General features: G+C 44.3%; 1 protein-coding gene across 1 annotated transcript in view; it reads right to left on the bottom strand.

Annotated features, from left to right (window-relative positions):
- Nucleotides 1-732: 732 nt before the first annotated feature.
- The window catches only part of LOC120986257 (G protein-coupled receptor kinase 5-like), a 76,491-nt gene continuing 53,690 nt past the window's right edge, over nt 733-23,533 (bottom strand). Inside the window, exons 6-16 of the mRNA XM_040414736.1 lie at nt 22,247-22,339; nt 21,949-22,012; nt 16,577-16,717; nt 13,890-14,080; nt 13,564-13,601; nt 8,420-8,509; nt 8,130-8,338; nt 5,348-5,485; nt 4,960-5,097; nt 2,449-2,580; nt 733-1,873 (exon numbers count right to left, since the gene is read on the bottom strand). Coding sequence (XP_040270670.1) covers nt 1,769-1,873; nt 2,449-2,580; nt 4,960-5,097; nt 5,348-5,485; nt 8,130-8,338; nt 8,420-8,509; nt 13,564-13,601; nt 13,890-14,080; nt 16,577-16,717; nt 21,949-22,012; nt 22,247-22,339 — 1,339 coding nt within the window. The 3' untranslated portion in view covers nt 733-1,768. The remainder of the gene's footprint in view (nt 1,874-2,448; nt 2,581-4,959; nt 5,098-5,347; nt 5,486-8,129; nt 8,339-8,419; nt 8,510-13,563; nt 13,602-13,889; nt 14,081-16,576; nt 16,718-21,948; nt 22,013-22,246; nt 22,340-23,533) is intronic.

Raw genomic sequence — 23,533 nt, 5'->3', positions numbered from 1 at the left:
ATCCTTCAGCTGTCTCCTGAGCTGTGATAGGGAGAGCTGAGACAAGCCCCCTGAGCTGTGATAGGGAGAGCTGAGACACGCCCCCTGAGCTGTGATAGGGAGAGCTGAGACACGCCCCCTGAGCTGTGATAGGGAGAGCTGAGACACGCCCCCTGAGCTGCAGCAGTAAAGTCCCTCCCCTTGAGCTGCCAGCTTGATATAAATCTAGAAGAGCAATGAATGAGGAGATCTCTGGATCCATGGGAGGTGCAGGGCTGGTTCTAGCTTTGTTACAAAGAGACCGTCATGTACTATGTGATTACATTAGTCATGGGATAACCCCTTTAACTGGCTACATAAGGGATTTGGTGCTCTGACCGCAGTAAAGACGTTAGGTTCAAAAACTCCTATCAGATTACAAATAAAAGCGTTCAACAGTAGATATTTACTTTACACTGTAGGAGTTCCTTGAACAGCTGAGATAGTGTGCATGCTGGGAGTTGTAGTTTCACACCAGATGGAGTGCTGGAGGTTGCTGACCCCTGCTATACTGATCCAGAAGGGTCGGTATCCACAATTGTTTCCCATAAGGTGTCCCTACTGTCCTGTAATAGGACCCATCCTTGGGTTTGGCAGGAAATATACCAACCGCACATGGACTGATGATAGAATCGTGCGATTATTTTCTGCAGACACAACTTTGTAATAAAAAACATTTAAGATAAAAACGAACTGGCAACACGGAGGCAGGTGGATCCTGAAGTTATAGAATAACATTTCTTATTTCCAGTCTGTCAGAATAACAGTAGAATAAAACAAAATGGTTTCCAATATATCCTGTACGTCCAGCTATTGGTCACCTGTCACATGCGCACAGTGGGGGCAGCCGGATGGTTGGCGGCGAAACGACCACAAGAAACATCTAAGTGTCTACAATTTAAAGGGACAGACTATGGCAGATGAGACTGAAGACCAGATTTCCTAACCCCTTTCAGCATTGGCTTGGAGGTAGGATTTTCCTTGCCTGGTCTACAGGGCTGTATGTAAGTTCAAGCAGCCTAGGCCCCGTCCCCTTTCTTCCAGTTGTTGCTTCACATGCACAAGCACTGGAGGTGGGGGTGTGGGGGCAGGAGACCAAATTACACAGTTTTCTCGTTATTTTTTTTGTCTAAGAAAAAAGCCACCTCCGCTGTGGGTAGGAGACAGGTTCACAATGTGACCAATATGAAACACTGGCAACGAGGCAACTGAAAAGTATACATGTTACATAAGAATAGGAAAATAGCTCATAGTCTCAGCACACGGTTCCTGTTGGGACGATATATATACGGCAGGATGAAACAAAATGGCTTCCCACTCATCCCGTTTTCCTATACAATGCATTACCAAGTCAATAAAAAAAAAAATGATACAGAACATAAAAAAACATAATAAAACAAGAACAAAGAAAAAAAACACAGCTTGTATACCTCCATGAGCTTAGCATAAAACAGTTCATCAGCAGCGATCTGCCGAGAATGGAAAAGAAAACCAGAGTCTGAGATATCGACACTGCCGGAAGCAGTAGTAGACATTTCCCATGAGTCTGTTTGGCCTTAAAGACCTAAAATATATATTTTTATATTTATATATATATTTTTATTTTTTAATTTTTTTTTTTTTCTGTAAAAAGTTTTGCACAGAGTCCAAGGCTAAACCTGAGAAAACGGATTGGACGGAGGAAAGAGGCTTGTTGGATGGCTTCTTGATAAAAAAAAAAAACAGCAGGGGGCGCTTCAGAGATATTCCGTCAAGAGGACACGTTGGCCATTGCCGTCCTGCTCTGGAAGTGGTGGTTTGTGGTGTTGGCGTTTGAGAGGGAGGAGTCATTCGGAGCGATACCATAGTCAGCCTGCTGCAGGAGGGGGGGGGGGGGGGAATAAAATAAATAATGGATAATAAAACACTAATCCAGATAATTTCTTTGGCCTTAACGGGGTTGGCCCATCTTATACATTGGTGGCATATCGCTAGGATACGCCACTAATGTCTGACAGAGGTGGGACCCCCACCTTTCTTTAAAAACGGAGCCCGCAAAGTGAAGGAGAGCGGACCGCACACGTGCGGCCACCCTCCATTCGTTTCTATGGGAGCGCCGAGAATAGCTGAGCGCTCGGCTATTTTCTCAGGTTCCATAGAAATGAAAGGGGACCGCACTGCGCAAGCGCGGCCACGGATCCACGGCTCCACTCACTTCTATCGAGCTGACGGAAATAGCCGAGCCAGCGTATGCCCATTTTCCGCGCTCCCACAGAGATGCATGGAGGGGGGTCCTCTCTCCTTCACTTTGCCAGCTTCGTTCTAGAGATGGGAGTGGGTCTGTTTTAGAGGTGGGACCCGCAACTATCCTAGCGATATGCAGTCCCAGATGGGCCCACCCCTTTAAGCCTTACTTTAACTGCATAGGACAAACTATTAAGTTATACTTACGTTTCTTCGGAAGATCCTTTGGAGCAGGCTACGTTTTGGCGGTTCGGGAAGCAGCCTCCAGTCAAGATCTGGGGAGCGCGTCCCATTTGGTCCAAAGAGGTTGAGGTCCTTAAAGCATTCCGTCTCAATCATCTAAAAGACAAAAACAAAGATCAGCCCGCTTGTAATCAGTAATAAATGTGAAAGTGATCAGCGGTAACTGGTGCGTGAAGTGATAAAAGTTGTCTGCAGCGCCACCTCAGGGGAAATGAAAAATTACACAGTTCTCTCAGAAATCAACTGGTGGTCCATCTCTGCTCTGGCTTAGAATATAGGATCCTGAAGGGGGATACCATTTATTAACTTTTTTTTTTTTTTTTACATTATCGCTGAATGCAGCAGATGCAAAATATTTCTTTTCCATCAAATGATATTACTGGAATTAAGCTACAGGATCTTTTTCTTCTCTATTCACATCTAAAGCTAAAATCGATAATTTCATTGGTTTCCTATTACCAGACAGCAGTGCATTTTGGGAGCACAGATGACAAGTTACACAGTAAGAGCCAAGCCTGGGGAGTTTAAATAAATATCCAGCATGCTCTGTCTAAGGGGGTGGGGCTACAGAGAGGGGTGGTCACATGATTGGCAGAGAAGACATCTTGCCGAAGCATTGAAAGCTGGAATGCTCATGTCATGTGACCACCACTCAAAAAGGGGAGTCACAGCCCAAACTGAAAGGGACACTATTTAGCAAGTCACTTATGAGGTCAGTTTTAAAGCTCCCTTTAAGCTCCCCCTAGTGGTGGCTGCAGGTAACCAGATTTACTGGTATATCACTTAACTCGAAGGATGAGCGAATCGATTCTACGGGTTCGGAAATCATCCCGAATTTCCCAAAAAGTTTGGATTCTAACAAACCCACATTTCTTGTGATTTGTTAAACCGAACTATAGGTATGAATATACATACATATTTTTTCAAATTCAAATATTCTTCAATTCTGCTTTCTTACCAAAAAGGATTAAAAAAACCTGAGAGTTTCACAACTACAGCATAGCCTTCCAGGCATTGCTCAGCCTTTTAAACAGACTTACATGGCATAACTAGAAAGATAGCTAAGCCAGCCTCACTTCTCCAACCCTTTATCAGAGCAAAGCAGATCGAATCAGCTTTTCTAGTTGAGAGGCCTTGGCTGGTTACAATTTCTATTATGGATAGGGATGAGCTAATCGACTTCGGATGAAACATCCGAATAAAACTTCTCCTAATAAACTTCATATATTAATTTGTACTGTAAAAAAACATTTCCCAAACTCTGGTTCTGCTCCAAGGTACCACTTCAGCAATAACTTCAGCTCATCGGAGCCAATACAATCTAAGGCCTCGTGCACACGACCGCGCCGTTTTTTTTCCAGTCCGCAAACTGCGGATCCGCAAAGAACAGAAGCCGCCCGTGTGCCTTCCGCAATTTGCGGAACGGAACTGTGGCCCATTGTAGACATGCCTATTCTTGTCCGCAAAACGGACAAGAATAGGACATGCTATATTTTTTTTGCGGGGCCTCGGAACGGAGCAACGGATGCGGACAACACATAGAGTGCTGTCCGCATCTTTTGCGGCCCCATTGAAGTGAATGGGTCCGCATCCGAGCCGCAAAAACTGCAGCTCGGATGCGGACCATAACTACGGTCGTGTGCATGAGGCCTAATACTGTATTGCGCTCCTGCTCCGTACAGTGTTAGAACAAAGTTTTATGTGAATCGACTTTGGATGGTTCAGCCGAAGTCGATTTGCTTATCCCCAATTATGGAGACCAGTTGATGAAATGTGTTAAGTATTGTAGGCCAGGCAAGGTGCCTCTTGGTTTCTGGGAAAATATATGCAAATTAGTATGTCTAACAGCTGGCATCAGAAAGAATTACTTTATCTTTATTGTCAGGAAAGCTTATTTGCCTATCTTTGGGTTTTGGGAAAAACATTCAAATTAGCTTTTCAGACAAAGATGATGAATAGTCGGAGACTTAAATGGGTATTCCCATCATCCCCCTTCCCCCCCCCAAAAAAAAAAAATAAACATCATGGGTATCGCCACATGTGTAAATGCCCGTAGTATCAAAATATAAAAGTATTAATCCCATACAGAAAAAGGCAAAAAAATGAATATAAAAAAAAGGGTCAAAATGGCCGATTTTCAATTTTTTGGGTCGCTTCTCCTCCTACAAATTTTTTTATAAAAAGTGATCAAAAAGCTGTACATGCTCCAGACTGGTATCAATGAAAAGCACACATCGCCCTGCAAAGAATGAGTTTTATATATTTCTCTTTTTCGCGCATGAGCAGCATCCACTCCTATGAAACATTCAAAAATGTTCTCAAGTCCCATAGCGGGGAATGGAGGATGGCTTGTTCTTTATTCCCTTTGGGGCCCTATTCTTGAGAAAGTAAGGAATCCTAGAGGTGGGACCCCAGAAGGGAATACCCCATTTAGTGCAGCTCTCATTTCAAAAATGCGATGCGACAAACACTCACCTCATTCTGCCAGGGGATTGGCACACATCCATTGGCAAACTTGGCATAGAAATCATTGTCTGTTTTATCCAAGTTGACCCCTTTAACCGTTGAAAACTGCTCAATGTCCAGCACATCCTTACAATACACTGCCCGCGGCTAAGGAGGGGAAAATATGCACAATTGGTTAATTTTACATTCAACTCTTGCGATACAATAACATATATAGTAAAATTCCAATAATCTGGCATGTGACCCAACGTAGACCGCACACTGGGCCATAGACTACAGGGTGACTACTTGACTGCCATCAGAATGTGTTTTGTGGGATGTCCAATAGTTTTGGAAAATCTAGAGACTATTCAACTGGATATAATAAGGATTGACATATTTCACACAAGCTACATACATCTGGCACAAAGGACGGCTTCATCACTCCAGCTTCCAGCCTCTTGAAGTTGATGTTCCTGAGAAATGGATGCTGCTTTACTTGGCTGCCGCCCTGCTCATTGCCCCCTAGCCGCTGTTTTGGGTCTTTGGCTAATAGCTGTTAAGAACAGAACAGAAAATGGTGACTTCTCCGTTCTTGTTCCCAGAGAACATCCCAAAGTTACACAAAATAGAATTCAAGTGTAAAAAGCAGCTTGTTTTCTGATACAGAGCTCCAAATCCCCTGCATAGATAACATTCTGGTTCCTGCAGCGGCCACCAGGTGGAGCTTCGGAGCTTTCTACTTCCATTTATACACTGAATTTAATACGCTCCCTCTAGTGGTGGCTGCAGGTAAAATGTCTTTCAATCACAAAGCCATTCAAGAGATGTAGGCCTCTGTATCAGAAAAATAGGAGCTACGACTACTAGAAAGAAATATCAAGAAATTAAACCACACTGAATTTTGAATAATCAGATCAGAACACGCAAAGTTTAAGCAGCTATTTTAATCAAGTACATGTCTTTTTGAGTCTAGTCTACTTACAAGTAGCTTCTGGTAATACTTAACCCCTTCGCTACCAGTGCCGTACATGTACGGCGCTGGAGCGAAGTGCAAACATGACGCCCACTCGCGCGTGCAGCTGGCGTCATGGCCGGTGGGTATCAGCTGTTTCAAACATGCTCTTACCGGCATCCTCTGCGACCAATGGGGATGCTGGTAATTGATTTCAATGCGCTGGGTCACTCTGAAGGGACCAAGGGCATTGAAGCTTCAATTCTTATTTTGCCCAGCAGGCGAACATAAGAAATGAGCAATTCTGAACAATTCATGGATTTAAAAAAAATATTAAAAAGTTTAAATCACCCCTTTACGTAGAATAAAAAAATAAATACATAAATAAAAAAATATATAAACATCATGGGTAACACCGCAACCAAAAACGCCTGTACTATTAAATATAAAAATATTTTTCCAATACGGCGAAAGGCATAGCGAAAAAAAAAGGGTAAAAATGGCAAATTTGCCATTTTTTCATTGCTTTTCTTACCCAAAAAAAAGTAATAAAATGTGATCAAAAAGTCACACACACTCGAAAATGGTAACAATAAAAACTAAAGATTGTCCCGCAAAAAATGAGCCCCCACACAGCTCAGTAGATAGGACTATAAAAAAAAAAAAAGTTATGGGGGTCAGAATATCGTGATGTCAAATTTTTTCTTTTTTTTTACACTATTTAGACATGACATAACCTATACATATGTGGTATTGTTGTAATCGTACTGACCCAGAGAATGAAGGGCACAGGTTAGTTTTGATGCAAACGGAACCCGTGGGAACAAAACCCGTAAAACGGTGGAGGAATTGCATTTATTTTCCAATTCCACCCCATTTGGAATCTTTTTTCCTGCTTCTCACTACATTGTATGCCATATTAAATGGTGGCATTAGAAAGAACAACTTGTCCTGCAAAAAAAAACTAAGCCCTCATACAGCTATGTGAATGGAAATATAAAAAAAGTTAGGGCTCAAGAAAGATGGGGAACAAAAATGAAAACGAAAAAACCTCCGGTATCCTAAGGATTAAAGTGGACCCCCCTATCTCTCTCATTGCCAACTATTGCACTAGTTAGACTTTAGTTACAACTCTTGTCTTGTGCTGTTGTTCCTCTGTTGCTACTACTGGAAAAGTATAGGGATAGGGATGAGTCTGGGGCCCTCACTGATCATGAGAAAGGGAGCCTGTGAGATGAGCCCGATATCTCATGCCGTTCTCTTTTGCTTTAGGCGCCTGCGCAGTGTGCCCAGCTATAGTGCACTGCGCTCCTGAGTCTCATTGGACAGGTGCAGACTGCTGGGAGAGCACGCCTGTGAGTCTACACCTATGCAATGAGCCTCAGAAGCCCAGTACACTACAGCTGGGAGCACTGCGCAGGGGCCAAAAACAAGGGGACTGCGCAAGCACGAGATATCAGGCACATTGCACCTGAATAAAAAGAAATAGCTGTCCATCAAGAGTGAGGGAGGCAGGAAGGGGGCGCAACAATCTGGACTCGAAGCATGAAGGCCGATGCCTGCTTGACTTCAAGCTGCCGCGCTAGGGGAATAAATTGTATTTTCAGTGAACTTGGCCATCAGATGACAGAACAGCATTGGGGGAAGGTGGGGGGTTCAATATGGAGATTTCAGGTTCCCTTTAATTACTCTCTCTATCTGATCCTTAACTACAGCTTGGATGTTGGGAGTCTGAGGTCAGCTAAAATCCACCTCTTGTAATGTTAAGACTAAAGCTCGGATTATTGAGATTGGCTGCTTTGTACAAGCACAAGCCCTGCGCATTCTCACCAGGACGATTTCTATTACACTATCACTCTCAGGCTCCATTCCTGCCCGTGTGTTGTTCAAGTCTGCATGGACTAGACTCGGACAGCACACAGACCCCTTTGTAATCAATGGGGTCATTCACACATCAGCTTGGAGCATGGGCCTGTGTTTAAAAAAATGTATAATAACCCAGGGCGCGTCTTATTCTGATCACAGTAGCCTTTGTTACAGTGCAATCAGATTTCCTCGGATGACACCCTTCGCTCTGAAGCTGCCAGTGTGTAATTTATCGGCCATGGTCCAAGATCAAACCTCAGTCGATAAAACATAGGGCTGTCTGCACTGATGGAAGAGACTCCCTGTAAGTGCAGTAACACTACACACCCTATAGGGGCAGTATAGCGATCTGCAGCTGCTGCACGCATGAACCACTTACCATCCTACATATAGACTTTGCGTCTTCTGTGAACTTCTCAGAATACGACTCTTGTTCTTCTTGAACGCGTTTTTCCACCTCTTCCCTTTTGACTCGTTCCTTCCGGGCACGGAACGGGGACTGTCCCTCGATCATCTCGTATATGATGCAGCCCAGCCCCCACCAATCGGGACTAAATGTATATCTCTCATTCTTAATGACTTCCGGAGCTGCAACACATGGAGGACAGAGGGTAAGCCCATCGGTCACAGTCTGCCGTAGGTAATGCCAGTGTTGGTGAAGACACTTACCCATGTAACCCACAGTTCCTACTCTTCCTCGGATGCTTTCACCATCTGGAATTTTGATAGCCAACCCCAAATCTGAGATTCGGATGTGACCTGTGCAGGGGAAGAGAAGAATCGGTAAGTGTTTCTGCTAATGTTACCCATTACGTCACTCTAGGTGCACTTTCTGATCAGGTTAAATACATTACAGGCGTGTTTTTATCTTTCTGTGAACAGGACTGCACATGGACCCGTTAAAGTCAATGGTTCAGTTCACAAAATGTTTTACCGCACGGACTGTTGGACAAGAATAGGGCAAGTTTCTCTTATTAATAAAAAAAAAAAAAAACATACGCAAATATCATATGGGTGCCCACACAGATTTTCGCGGATATAAATTGGAAAAGGTCAACTCTGGGGAAAATACTCCTGCTTTCTTCTAGAAATAGCGCCCCACCTGTCCATGGTGGTGTGTGAAGTGAATTGGACTCCACTGCAATACCACACACAACCTGTGGACAAATGGAGGCGCTGTTTCTGGAAGAAGGCAGGCCTATATATGACGGATCAGAGCTATTGTGTAGACAATAGTTCATCAGTGACCGCCATGTTGTGATGCCGTTATCCTCTCTTGTCGAGAAGTCACGGGCGTGATTACTATGGTGGATACCAGTAGTTTCACAGAGGATGCATCTTGTTTCCCATCAAGCCATAATAATATAGACTGATCTGTGTTTCCGGAACACGCCGACCCTCTTACTTACTGAGACTCGACGCCTTATAGTAACTGATGTCACAGAACACAAGGATGAATGAGATTACTGTCCGCACCGCTGAGCTGATGATGGGCTTCATTATAAAATTACAGAGCCATGGGCTGACTGTAAGAAGATCAGCGTAAGCAGCGTCCACCAATTAAATATTGGCAGCATTTACAGAGAATGACTACTCTCATATTACCCTTACGGGAATCACTGGGATGTACACAAATAGCGTCTATAAAACGTCCATCTATTTTCCCTATTTTGGCTTTAACCCTTAGAAGTCATCACTTTAAAGGCTATGAACACTTTATTTTTTATTTTTTTCCATTGGTCTTTATTTAAAAAAAAATTGGAGCCCTTTTCTCTGTACAGGGCTGAGTTTCTCTAGTAGCAGGATCTGAATTTTCTCTCTGTTCCGTCCGGCAGATAAACTGACGGCTCCTTACCTCTGACCTTGCAAACACATAATTTTTATCTTACCGATAAGAATGTTGCTTAAAGTGGATTTTTAAAGGATGCAATAATTGCACAGATTAACGCACGCGAACGCAGAAACGAGCCCTCATAGCTCTGTAGACCTAACTATAAAAACATTATAAGGGGCATAACATGGTGATGAAAATAATAAAGTTTTTTTAAGTATTAAAACACAAGAAAAACTACATAAATGTGGTATCCTTGTAATCGTACTGACCAAGAGAATGAAGGGAACAGGTCAGTGTTACCACTTAAGGAACACTGTAAAAACAAAACCCATAAAACTGTAGCGGAATTGTGTTTTTTTTTCCGGCTCCCCACTGAATTGGATACAATATTAAATGGCGCCATTACAAACTACAACTTGTCCCGCCAAAAACAAGCCCTCAAACAGCTATGTGAACAGAAAAATAAAAACTTTATGGCTCTGAAAAGGCAGGGAGTAAAAAATTAAAATGGAAAAAAGAAAATCTCCTAATGTATTAAAAACTGGCAACAGCCTGCCCACTAAGCTAAGGGTTCATGCTCACCTGCTCCGGTCCTCCATGCTGCTTCTGGTGTCTGTATCTGCCAGTCCTCGCACTGTTTACATCCGATGCAGCATGGGCATGGTCACGTGTTCTGCTGCAGCCGATGACTGGCTTCAGTGGTGATGTGGCCACAAGCAGTACGTCACAGCTGAGGCCAGTCAAAGGCTGCAGCAGAATATGTGACCATGCCCACGCACCGTAGGATGTAAACAGTGCGAGGACTGCAAGGTGGGAGCACTTTAGGCAGGGTGGAGGACCGGAACAGTGGGGGGCAGGTGAGCATGAATGCTTAGCTTAGTGGGCAGGCCGCTGATACTTTGTAAGACGGCATTATTACTGGAGAATCCCTTTAAATTGCCTTTCAATGTAACTGTAGTCACTCAGGGTCCAGGAAACTGAGCTATGGGATGATGTCTGGCTGGATGCTCACAATGTATAGAAAATGTAGCTGTCCCTATGACATGGTGGGAGCAAGGTGACACCCCCGATAGAGACACCCTATGCCAAACTATGGCCGCTGAGGTGGGAGCCGCTTGCACGTCGGACCACCTCCATATGTACCAATAGGACATATAAACAGGGAAAGACCAATCTTATAACATGGTTATAAGGGAAAATAATAGCATTCTTAATACAGAATGCCTAGTAAAATAGTGATGGAGGGGTTAAAAATAAATAAATAATAATTTAACTCACCTCATCCACTTGTTCGCGCAGCCCGGCTTCTCTTTTGTCTTCTTCTTTGTTGATCTAGAGGAAAAAGGACCTTTGGTGACGTCACTGCGCTCATCACATGATCCATCACCATGGTGATGGACCATGTGATGCGCACACTGACGTCACCACAGGTCCTTTTCCTCCAGGTCATCAAAGAAGAAAACTGAAGAGAAGCCGGGCTGCGCGAACAAGTGGATGAGATGAGTTAAATTATTATTATATATTTTTTTAACCCCTCCAGTCCTATTGTACTATACATTCTGTATTAAGAATGCTATTATTTTCCCTTATAACCATGTTATAAGGGAAAATAATAAAATCTACACAACACAGATCCCGAACTTCTGTGAAGAAGTCCGGGTTCGGGTCTGGGTACCAAGCATGGCGATTTTTCTCCCGCGCGTGCAAAACGAAATTAAAATGCTTTGCACTCGTGCTGAAAAATTGTGCATCTTCCCGCAACACACCAGCATCTTATCCGGGCAAAAAACATGACGCCCATGTGAAAGAGGCCTTTTTCGGCTGTTAGACTCTTCCAGTCACAGCCATGGGCCTCTAATGTGCATGAGGCTTTATACAAAGCTCTCAGTTAACAATGAGAGGGTGAAATCAGAGCTCGCCGGTTATTACACCTCATCGCCTATGTCATATCTCCTGTGGGTGCGGCTCAGGACAGAAGACGTATTCACCCTGGACTCAATATGGACCCTTGTCTGATGAGGAGTGATTAGTCACAGCCTCAGAGACTGATAAACCTGAACACATGACGCCTTCTATAAAGGGGCAGAACAAAAAGGGAAAAAATTAATAAATAATCATGAAATTGCAAATTTTATCTGGAATTCAGTCCAGGAAAATGGACAGAGAGCAAAATAACAGAAAACCATTCCAATTTCATTGTGGTTACCATGTGTCCTGCAAGATCCTGTACTTCAAAATAATAAAAATAATTACAGGGAGGTATGTCAACCTGATAATCCCAAAGCAGGACACATTCAGGGCAGTTTTTTTAATTATTATTGCATTTTATTCATTTTGGGCCAATTAAAAATTCCCAGCAGTTTTCATGATACATGTGGTTAGAAATCCGTCTATTTGCAGGCTTTCCCACCTGAGTTCAGTCAGCTGACGGCTCATGTAGAGCTCTTCTTGTCCTGACCTCAAACACTCATTATAGCTTAACTCTTATCAAACTGATAATATGTCTTAAAATGAGTGTTTAGGAGGTCAGGAGATCAGAAATAAGGCTTCACATGAGCCGTCAGCTGAATGGCCAGACTGATTTTTAACCCCATGCATCACAAAAACAGTTGAACATTTTTAATAAATAGCCATCCGAAAAATGATTTTTAGCCCAAAATGAACAAAATGCAATCATTAAATAACTGCCCTGATGGTATTCATAGCCTTTAAAGGCTATGGACACCAGTCCCTGGGGTGAGCAGCATCTGCCCCTGCAGGTAGAATGTAGTATTACATGGTGGCCATTGGACACCCTAGAAATAGTATGCCAGAGCAAGAGCCACTGATGCAGAGAGAGAAGCATTCCAATGGGAAAGGGTCTTGAGTCCGGGACCACCACTCTATGACATCCATACGCTGTAACAGAAAATATGGACAGGTGTTATCTTTTTGAGGCAATCCCCTTAGGGTGTGGCTGCATGTATATAGGTTGATGATTTGCCGCAACATAACTGGGTGTAGAATATCTGCAGCGTTCACAGGAACAGCAAAATCTCGCGGTACAGAAATTTCTGCAATGGAATCTGCATGTAACTTGACGTGCGGACTTTACTTTTTGTGAAATCTGCGCCAAACCCACATGTCCCTTCGCATTTGGCCACAGGTTCATTGGAGATTTTTTTACTTGGCATCTGCGGCATAATCCACAATGGATTTTCCATACTAAATATGCCATATGTGGCCGTACCCTAAAAGGTGTGAGGAACAATATGTGCTAAAATATACAGCCGTGAACCCGCCATACGCTGCAGTAGAGTACATCGCAGGTAGGAAGCCTTGCTGAATGCAGGGTCCTTATCCCAGGCAAACTATAATACGAGGCAATGGAGTGCCATCATTTAAAAACATCCAACTATGGGAAGACTGCTGCCATAAAGCTAGAGGATCTGCCAGCTGCATACATTCTGGGGCGCAGAGGGTTGAAGGTGTTGTCCACGGAAATTAATCCCACGTTTTTCAAACCAGCACCTCGATACTTATGTAATCAGAAATTTTGTATAGCCACTAAAATATGATCCCTGAAAGCCACCTGTATAGCGCCACCTGCTGTTTGCCCTATTCTACATTCTCTATCCAGCTCACTGAGGTGGACAGACCTGCTTAGTTCCATCCTTCCACTGCCACCAGCTGCAGCAGAAAGGACACCCTCCCCTGAGGGTGCATGTCCCCTGAGCTACCAGCTTGAAATAAATCTAGCAGAGCAATTTGAGCAATGAATGAGGAGATCTCTGGATCCATGTGAGGTACAGGGCTGGTTCTGGCTTTATTAGAAAGAGGTTGTCATGTACGACATGATGTCCGATTTTCATTTTTTTACATTATTCACAGGATATCCCCTTTAATAAAGCATGCAGACGATCTGCCACAAGTGTATCTGAAAACGGAGACGCAATCAAAATCAGATGATAGATTTGTATCTATGGTGTGTGTTACTTACCATCGTCATCTAAGAGAATGTTTTCTGGTTTCAAATCCCTAGAAAGCAAAGGGAAACTATCAGAAGATAGACAGAAAACAGGAGTCTACAAGATGTCTGCGGTCAGTAGGGAGAGTTACAAAAACAGACAAGTGGATGTGCCTGCTAGGAGTTGTAGTTTGACAGCAGATGGAGTGTGACCAAGGTTGCTGATCCCTGCGGTAGACATTGGTGAGGGCTCCCATTAGTCAGATCTGCACAAGTCACCATTCTTTTAGAGAGGTGGGACATTTAAAGGCATAGCACACCAGGTAGTAGCAGTCATTCTTGTGGACTCCAGCTCTTACCTGTACACTATGCCCTCCTGGTGCAGGTGTTCTAGTCCACAACAGATCTCAGCAGCATAGAAGACCGCGCGTTCTTCCTCAAAGCCGGGGTTGCCCATGCTGTAGATGTGGAATTTGAGGTCGCCGCCATTCATGATGGTGAGCACCAGACATAAAGCGTCTTTAGTTTCATACGCATACGCCAGGTTTACCTGCCCAAAGACAACAACCGCAGAGGCAGCCCGTCAGGTCCTGAGAACTACTTTCATAGGATACTACAAGGGGGCAGTGGACCTTAAGAAGCTGAATCCCGATATTTCTCTGGTCCCTCTGAGGACATACTCGAGAGAACCCAGGTAGTAAGCCTTAACCCCAAAGGGTGTGGGCTAGTTTGCTACTACATTGGTGGCATATCACTAGGATATGCCATCAATGTCAGATAGGTGCGGGGGTCCCAACTCTGGGAACAGGACACCCGAAGTCAAGGAAAGCGTACTGTGCATGCTCGGCGTGCTCTCTATTCACTTCTATGGGAGTTCTGAAAATAGCTGAGCAAGGCTTTGAGTCATTTTTGGAAGTATCATAGACGACCTCTCCATTCTCCTCTATGGGACTGCCGGAATTAGCACGGCCAGCGCTCAGCTATTTTCAAAGATCCCATAGAAGTAAGTGGAAGGTGGACACTCTTCTTCGCTTCAGGGGTCCCGCTCTGGACATAAGAGCGGATCCCAGAGGTGGGACCTGCTCCTATCTGACATTGATGGCATATCCTAGAGATAGGCCACCAATGTCTGAGATGAAGGAAGCCCTTTAAAGGGTTATTCCCATTAGGACACTTACAGCAGATCTCTAGGATACACCGTAAATGTAAGATCGGACCTGGTCCCGGAGGAGGGACCCACACCTATCTGTCTTTTATTGCTCGAAATGGAGAGGTAATATGCACAGCTCTCTCCACTCACTTCTATGGGAGTTACAACAATAGCTGAGTGGTACGAGACGGCCCCCATTCTTGAGATGGGAGCAGATCCCAGAGCTGGGACATCACAACTATGGGACATTCATGGGATAACCTGTGCATATGCCATAAATGCCCTGACGGGAATACCCCCTTTAAGAATGCAGCAATTGTATACTCTTAACTCTTTATTCTTAAAGGGGTTCTGCACTTTGTTTAAACTGATGATCTATCCTCTGGATGGGTCATCAGCTTCTGATCGGCGGGCCTTCTCACTGTTTACCGCCGGCCCAGTGACGTCATGACTTGTATCAACTGGCCTGGGCGGGGCTAAGTTCCATTCAAGTGAACAGAGCTTAGCCCCGCCCACGCTAGTTGATACAAGTTGTGACGTCACTGGGCCTGCGGTAAACAGTGAGAAGGTCGCTGCGCTGCTGGAGCGCCGCTGACTTCTCAAACAGATGATCGGCAGGGGTCCCGGCTGTCGGATCCCTGCCGATCAGAAGCTGATGATCTATCGTGAGGATAGATCCTCAGTTTAAACAAAGTGCAGAACCCCTTTATTGGCACCAGCTTGGGGTACATATTATGTATTGTATAACTATTACATTGTGCAGGGGAACAATTCTCGCCTTGTTTTTCGGGTTTTGTTTTGATGGCGTTCACCCTGCGCTGTAAGTGACATGATAAATTCATTTTTCAGGCCGACTGCCCCATTACCAAACTTCTATAATATTTTTCTTTTTTTTTCTACTTTTGCACAATAAATACATTTTTTTTTTTTCACGTAATACTTCAAGAGAGGAGCTGTCACATGTCTGTTGTAGTAGCTACTTGCATTCCCCATGTAATAATAATTCTGGAGCATCTAATGCAGAGATGGCCAACCTGCAGTTCTCCAGGTGTTGCAAAACTACAACAGCTGGTCTAATGACTCTCTGTTGTGCCATTTCTTTATTATTCCTGCTAGAAGTGATGAATGAATTTCTAGCAGTTTGCTATAAAGGTCCAGCTGGGTGTTACCAGTTGGGATGTGGCCCTGCACAACCTGACACTATTGAAATCACTGCTGCTAGTGTCAGACTGTGCAGGGCCACCCCCCAACTTATAACATCCATCTGTAACTTTACTGCAAGCTCCCGGTAATTCATCCATAGCTTCTAGCAGGAATAATAAAGGAATGGCACATCATAGAGTAATAAGAATAGATGCTCCAGAATTGTAAAAACATAGGGAATGCAAGTAATTATAACATATGTCAGGGGAGGAGAATGCTCTTTTTTTAACTTGGAATTTTCTTTCGAACACCCTGAAATTTTTTTCGCCCCACTAGGGGACTTAAAAATGTGATCTTTGATCACTTCCATAATAAACTACAATACTTCTGCATTGCAATGTAATACGCCAGGCAGTGCTACATCAGGTTTATGCACAGGACAAACCTACTGGCCACTGTTAAGCCCCTGTCTGACACTGCAACCCACCAACTGTGCCTGAAGATACAATATCCCCTTAAGTAACAAGTGAACACCCGAATGTACAGTAGGCCGGTCATGATAACACTGGGGTAAAGTAGAACTGGCTTAGTTGCCCAAAGCAACCAATCAGATCCCATCTTTCATCTTCCAAAGGAGCTGTGAAAAATGAAAGGTGAAATCTGATTGGCTGCTATGGGCAGTTTGATAAATCTCCCCCAGTGTCTCTGGCAATCACATTCATAGACCCCGTAAGCATTTCATCTGGTCAATACCACAAAGCGGCTGTTCACTTTTTCCAGGATTTGCTTCTCATTCAAAGCCATGGACTCCCCTTTCCTCTTCTTGATCCTCTTCTTCTCCAGCTTTTTACACGCGTACATCTTCCCGGTGGCACGGACCTGGCAGGCGCACACCTGGGAGCAGAAGGGATAACTCTGGTGATCTGGTATATATATATATATATATATAAAGGAGTATGTGGAGGAGCACAGTACAAAGAAACCGAAAAATAACACCGGAGACCGAGGAGAAAAAGGCACATCAGCTATAGGCACTATTACACAGAGCGAGGGGGTACGGGGACAATACAGAGAGTCCTAGATGGAGCAGAAACCGAGAAAGTGCCATACAGAGAAGAGACAGTATAGAAAGTACTATATGGAACCGGGAAAGTATGAACAAAGACTGTATGGCGGCACTATACAGAACAGAGACAATATGACAGTACTATATAGAACAGACAATCCAATGATACTTTATAGAACAGACAGTATGGCGGTACTGTACAGAACAGAGACAATATGATGGTACTATATCTATAAATACATAGAACAGACAATATGATGACACTGTATAGAACAGACAGTATGACATACTATATAGAACAAAGACAATATGGCAATACTATATAAAAACAGACAGTATGGCGGAACTACACTGCTCAAAAAAATAAAGGGAACACAAAAAGAACACATCCTAGATCTGAATTAATTAAATATTCTTCTGAAATACTTTGTTCTTTACATAGTTGAATGTGCTGACAACAAAATCACACAAAAGTAAAAAAATGGAAATCAAATTTTTTAACCCATGGAGGTCTGGATTATGAGTCACACTCAAAATTAAAGTGGAAAAACACACTACAGGCTGATCCAACTTTGATGTAATGTTCTTAAAACAAGTCAAAATGAGGCTCAGTAGTGTGTGTGGCCTCCACGTGCCTGTATGACCTCCCTACAACGCCTATGCATGCTCCTGATGAGGTGGCGGACGGTCTCCTGAGGGATCTCCTCCCAGACCTGGACTAAAGCATCTGCCAACTCCTGGACAGTCTGTGGTGCAACGTGACGTTGGTGGATAGAGCGAGACATGATGTCCCAGATGTGCTCAATTGTATTCAGGTCTGGGGAACGGGCGGGCCAGTCCATAGCATCAATGCCTTCGTCTTGCAGGAACTGCTGACACACTCCAGCCACATGAGGTCTAGCATTGTCTTGCATTAGGAGGAACCCAGGGCCAACCGCACCAGCATATGGTCTCACAAGGGGTCTGAGGATCTCATCTCGGTACCTAATTGCAGTCAGGCTACCTCTGGCGAGCACATGAAGGGCTGTGCGGCCCTCCAAAGAAATGCCACCCCACACCATTACTGACCCAATGCCAAACCGGTCATGCTGGAGGATGTTGCAGGCAGCAGAACGTTCTCCACGGCGTCTCCAGACTCTGTCACATGTGCTCAGTGTGAACCTGCTTTCATCTGTGAAGAGCACAGGGAGCCAGTGGCGAATTTTCCAATCTTGGTGTTCTCTGGCAAATGCCAAACGTCCTGCACGGTGTTGGGCTGTAAGCACAACCCCCACCTGTGGACGTCGGGCCCTCATATCACCCTCATGGAGTCTATTTCTGACCGTTTGAGCAGACACATGCACATTTGTGGCCTGCTGGAGGTCATTTTGCAGGGCTCTGGCAGTGCTCCTCCTGTTCCTCCTTGCACAAAGGCGGAGGTAGCGGTCCTGCTGCTGGGTTGTTGCCCTCCTATGGCCTCCTCCACGTCTCCTGATGTACTGGCCTGTCTCCTGGTAGCGCCTCAATGCTCTGGACACTACGCTCACAGAGACAACAAACCTTCTTGCCACAGCTCGCATTGATGTGCCATCCTGGATAAGCTGCACTACCTGAGCCACTTGTGTGGGTTGTAGACTCCGTCTCATGCTACCACTAGAGTGAAAGCACCGCCAGCATTCAAAAGTGACCAAAGCATCAGCCAGGAAGCATAGGAACTGAGAAGTGGACTGTGGTCACCACCTGCAGAACCACTCCTTTATTGGGGGTGTCTTGCTAATTGCCTATAATTTTCACCTGTTGTCTATCCCATTTGCACAACAGCATGTGAAATTGATTGTCACTCAGTGTTGCTTCCTAAGTGGACAGTTTGATTTCACAGAAGTGTGATTGACTTGGAGTTACATCGTGTTGTTTAAGTGTTCCCTTTATTTTTTTGAGCAGTGTATATATAACCGAGGCGGTATGACTACTATATAGAACAGAGACGGTATGACGGTACTGTATAGAACAGAGGCGGTATGATGGTGCTATATGGAACAGAGATAGTATAAAATACTATAGGGAGTGTGGTGGGAACATAGAGAGTGCTATATAGATTGCTATGGAGCAGACACCGTAAACAGTATTATGTAGTGGTAAGGGACAAGCAGTATGGAAAGAATTATAGTCACCGGTATGGAGCACAGACACAATATAAAAATAAAAAATAAAATCTATACCGCACAGTATATGGAGACAGAAGAAAGTATTATATCACCAAAGGCATCACAGACCATATACAGAGTTCTGTATACAACACAGTGGAGTAGGACAGTACAGAAAGAACTATATACAGCAGTGTGGTGTAGAGACTGTATAGAAGGGACTATATACAGCAGTGTGGGGTAGAGACTGTATAGAAAGGACTATATACAGCAGTGTGGGGGTAGAGACTGTATAGAAGGGACTATATACAGCAGTGTGGGGTAGAGACTGTATAGAAGGGACTATATACAGCAGTGTGGGGTAGAGACTGTATAGAAGGGACTATATACAGCAGTGTGGTGTAGAGACTGTATAGAAGGGACTATATACAGCAGTGTGGTGTAGAGACTGTATAGAAGGGACTATATACAGCAGTGTGGGGTAGAGACAGCATAGAAGGGACTATATACAGCAGTGTGGGGGTAGAGACAGTATAGAAGGGACTATATACAGCAGTGTGGTGTAGAGACTGTATAGAAGGGACTATATACAGCAGTGTGGTGTAGAGACTGTATAGAAGGGACTATATACAGCAGTGTGGTGTAGAGACTGTATAGAAGGGACTATATACAGCAGTGTGGGGTAGAGACTGTATAGAAGGGACTATATATAGCAGTGTGGGGTAGAGACTGTATAGAAGGGACTATATACAGCAGTGTGGTGTAGAGACTGTATAGAAGGGACTATATACAGCAGTGTGGGGGTAGAGACAGTATAGAAAGGACTATATACAGCAGTGGTGTAGAGACTGTATAGAAGGGACTATATACAGCAGTGTGGGGTAGAGACAGTATAAAAGGGACTATATACAGCAGTGTGGGGTAGAGACTGTATAGAAAGGACTATATACAGCAGTGTGGGGTAGAGACTGTATAGAAAGGACTATATACAGCAGTGTGGGGTAGAGACTGTATAGAAGGGACTATATACAGCAGTGTGGGGTAGAGACAGCATAGAAGGGACTACAGGGAGTGCAGAATTATTAGGCAAATGAGTATTTTGACCACATCATCCTCTTTATGCATGTTGTCTTACTCCAAGCTGTATAGGCTCGAAAGCCTACTACCAATTAAGCATATTAGGTGATGTGCATCTCTGTAATGAGAAGGGGTGTGGTCTAATGACATCAACACCCTATATTAGGTGTGCATAATTATTAGGCAACTTCCTTTCCTTTGGCAAAATGGGTCAAAAGAAGGACTTGACAGGCTCAGAAAAGTCAAAAATAGTGAGATATCTTGCAGAGGGATGCAGCACTCTTAAAATTGCAAAGCTTCTGAAGCGTGATCATCGAACAATCAAGCGTTTCATTCAAAATAGTCAACAGGGTCGCAAGAAGCGTGTGGAAAAACCAAGGCGCAAAATAACTGCCCATGAACTGAGAAAAGTCAAGCGTGCAGCTGCCAAGATGCCACTTGCTACCAGTTTGGCCATATTTCAGAGCTGCAACATCACTGGAGTGCCCAAAAGCACAAGGTGTGCAATACTCAGAGACATGGCCAAGGTAAGAAAGGCTGAAAGACGACCACCACTGAACAAGACACACAAGCTGAAACGTCAAGACTGGGCCAAGAAATATCTCAAGACTGATTTTTCTAAGGTTTTTTGGACTGATGAAATGAGAGTGAGTCTTGATGGGCCAGATGAATGGGCCCGGGGCTGGATTGGTAAAGGGCAGAGAGCTCCAGTCCGACTCAGACGCCAGCAAGGTGGAGGTGGAGTACTGGTTTGGGCTGGTATCATCAAAGATGAGCTTGTGGGGCCTTTTTCGGGTTGAGGATGGAGTCAAGCTCAACTCCCAGTCCTACTGCCAGTTTCTGGAAGACACCTTCTTCAAGCAGTGGTACAGGAAGAAGTCTGCATCCTTCAAGAAAAACATGATTTTCATGCAGGACAATGCTCCATCACACGCGTCCAAGTACTCCACAGCGTGGCTGGCAAGAAAGGGTATAAAAGAAGAAAATCTAATGACATGGCCTCCTTGTTCACCTGATCTGAAACCCATTGAGAACCTGTGGTCAATCATCAAATGTGAGATTTACAAGGAGGGAAAACAGTACACCTCTCTGAACAGTGTCTGGGAGGCTGTGGTTGCTGCTGCACGCAATGTTGATGGTGAACAGATCAAAACACTGACAGAATCCATGGATGGCAGGCTTTTGAGTGTCCTTGCAAAGAAAGGTGGCTATATTGGTCACTGATTTGTTTTTGTTTTGTTTTTGAATGTCAGAAATGTATATTTGTGAATGTTGAGATGTTATATTGGTTTCACTGGTAAAAATAAATAATTGAAATGGGTATATATTTGTTTTTTGTTAAGTTGCCTAATAATTATGCACAGTAATAGTCAAAATATTCAGCTTTGATATTAATGAGTTTTTTGGGTTCATTGAGAACATGGTTGTTGTTCAATAATAAAATTAATCCTCAAAAATACAACTTGCCTAATAATTCTGCACTCCCTGTATATACAGCAGTGTGGTGTAGAGACAGCATAGAAGGGACTATATACAGCAGTGTGGGGTAGAGACTGTATAGAAAGGACTATATACAGCAGTGTGGGGTAGAGACTGTATAGAAAGGACTATATACAGCAGTGTGGGGTAGAGACTGTATAGAAGGGACTATATACAGCAGTGTGGGGTAGAGACTGTATAGAAAGGACTATATACAGCAGTGTGGGGTAGAGACTGTATAGAAAGGACTATATACAGCAGTGTGGGGTAGAGACTGTAGAGGGAGGGCAGAAGAAGGCGCAATGTGGTGCAGACACAGGGAGAAGTGATTAATACTGTGCAGGAGAGCTCACAATCTATTACAGTAAGTGATCACTTACCTCCCCGAATCCTCCTTTTCCTAGCACCCGGTACTGCCTGAAAGTATCCTTTGTAACGGTTAGCCTGGAGAACAGGAGAGATAAGTATAATATAGAAATGATACAGCTATATCACCACATTACAGCCGCTGTCTGCTCCTTGAGGACTACTGTGTGCCCTGCTGCCCGCTCCTCCACCCAAATACCGCAGACTAGTAACCATCCTGCCCCTCCAGTCCTAGTGTATAGTGAGTGACTGCTGGTATATACTATTACGTATACGGCTGCCGCAGTCACAAGGCGGTGCCCAGCGTCTTACCTTTCCAGGCTTTTCCACTGCAGGAAGCGGTCAAAATACATACTCTCCTGGTACTCTCTGAAAGGAGAGCCCCGCAGGAACTCGTGGAGCAAGCTGAAGAGAGAGAGACACACCTTGCATTAAACCCATGCTCCTCACGCAGAGCGACAAGTCCTCATCTGCATCGTCACAATCTCCATACACCTCGAGTCATTTCTCAGGGTGTCCATACACATTAGGCCTCATGCACACAACCGCATCTTGGAGCTGCAAATTGCAGAGTTACAAAATACAGATACCGTCCGCATCGCATCCGCATTTTTTTGCAGACCATCTGACTTTAATGGGTCCACATTTTGTGGCCAAGTACAAGACAAGTTCTACCTTTTTAGGAAACGGAAAATTTTTAAAAAAATGCAGACGGCACACATCACAATTAGTTGATCACAATAGGGATACAGACATTTGCATGAAGCCTTAGGGGTTATGCACACAACCCTATGTATTTTGCGGTCCGCAAATAACGACCACATCTGCGTGCATTCTGGATTTTGCGGAACTGAACAGCTGGCCCCTAATAGAACAGTTGTAATATTGTCCGTAATGCGGACTTGTTATATATATTTTTTGCGGAATGGACAGACGGACAGAAGAAACACGGAAAGAAAATACGTTCATGTGCATGAGCCCTTAGATAAATGTCGATTGAAGCCTCCACTTATGTCGGGACCGGCTGACCATCTAACATCTATGGGGGTCGGGGGTCCCTACTCTCTCAACAGCATGATTGGTCATGTTGAATTTCCATATTGTCTGATGCTTGTGTTTTTACTGGGGATAATCTACCACCAGAGCAGCCTATTTGAACACATGCATGCCTGGCTGAGTCCGGTATGCATGTGCATAGGGGATTGGCAGGAATATCTGAACTGTATGGCCAGTCAAGTATATCTGTAGGCAACATCTTCCCCCTATTTTAGATCATAACAAAAAGTGTCTCTTGCTATGGTGGACCTGGCCGGCCAACTGTGGCATGCCTCGCCACTCATTTGAATTAGTGTATGGCCAGTTGCAAGTCTCTCTGATTATATTAGTGGTTTTCAAGGGTTGGCCCCATGGTCAGATAACCCCTTTAAGGGGTTGTGCAGGCCATACATTTTGATGACCTATCGAGCCGGTCATCTCTGAGGTTTCGGCAGTGCAGTGTAATGACAGGTGACTCCAACACGTAGTTGAAGAGGAAGCAGTGTTCGCACGAGCGCTGCCTCCTCTATAAAAAGCTGATCGGAGGGGGTGCCGGACTCCCAC

The sequence above is a fragment of the Bufo bufo genome, chromosome 1, assembly GCF_905171765.1.
Source record: "Bufo bufo chromosome 1, aBufBuf1.1, whole genome shotgun sequence".
In the NCBI taxonomy this organism is placed as follows: Eukaryota; Metazoa; Chordata; class Amphibia; order Anura; family Bufonidae; genus Bufo; species Bufo bufo.
Note: the sequence above shows the minus strand (reverse complement) of the source record. Positions and strands in the feature narration are given on the sequence as shown.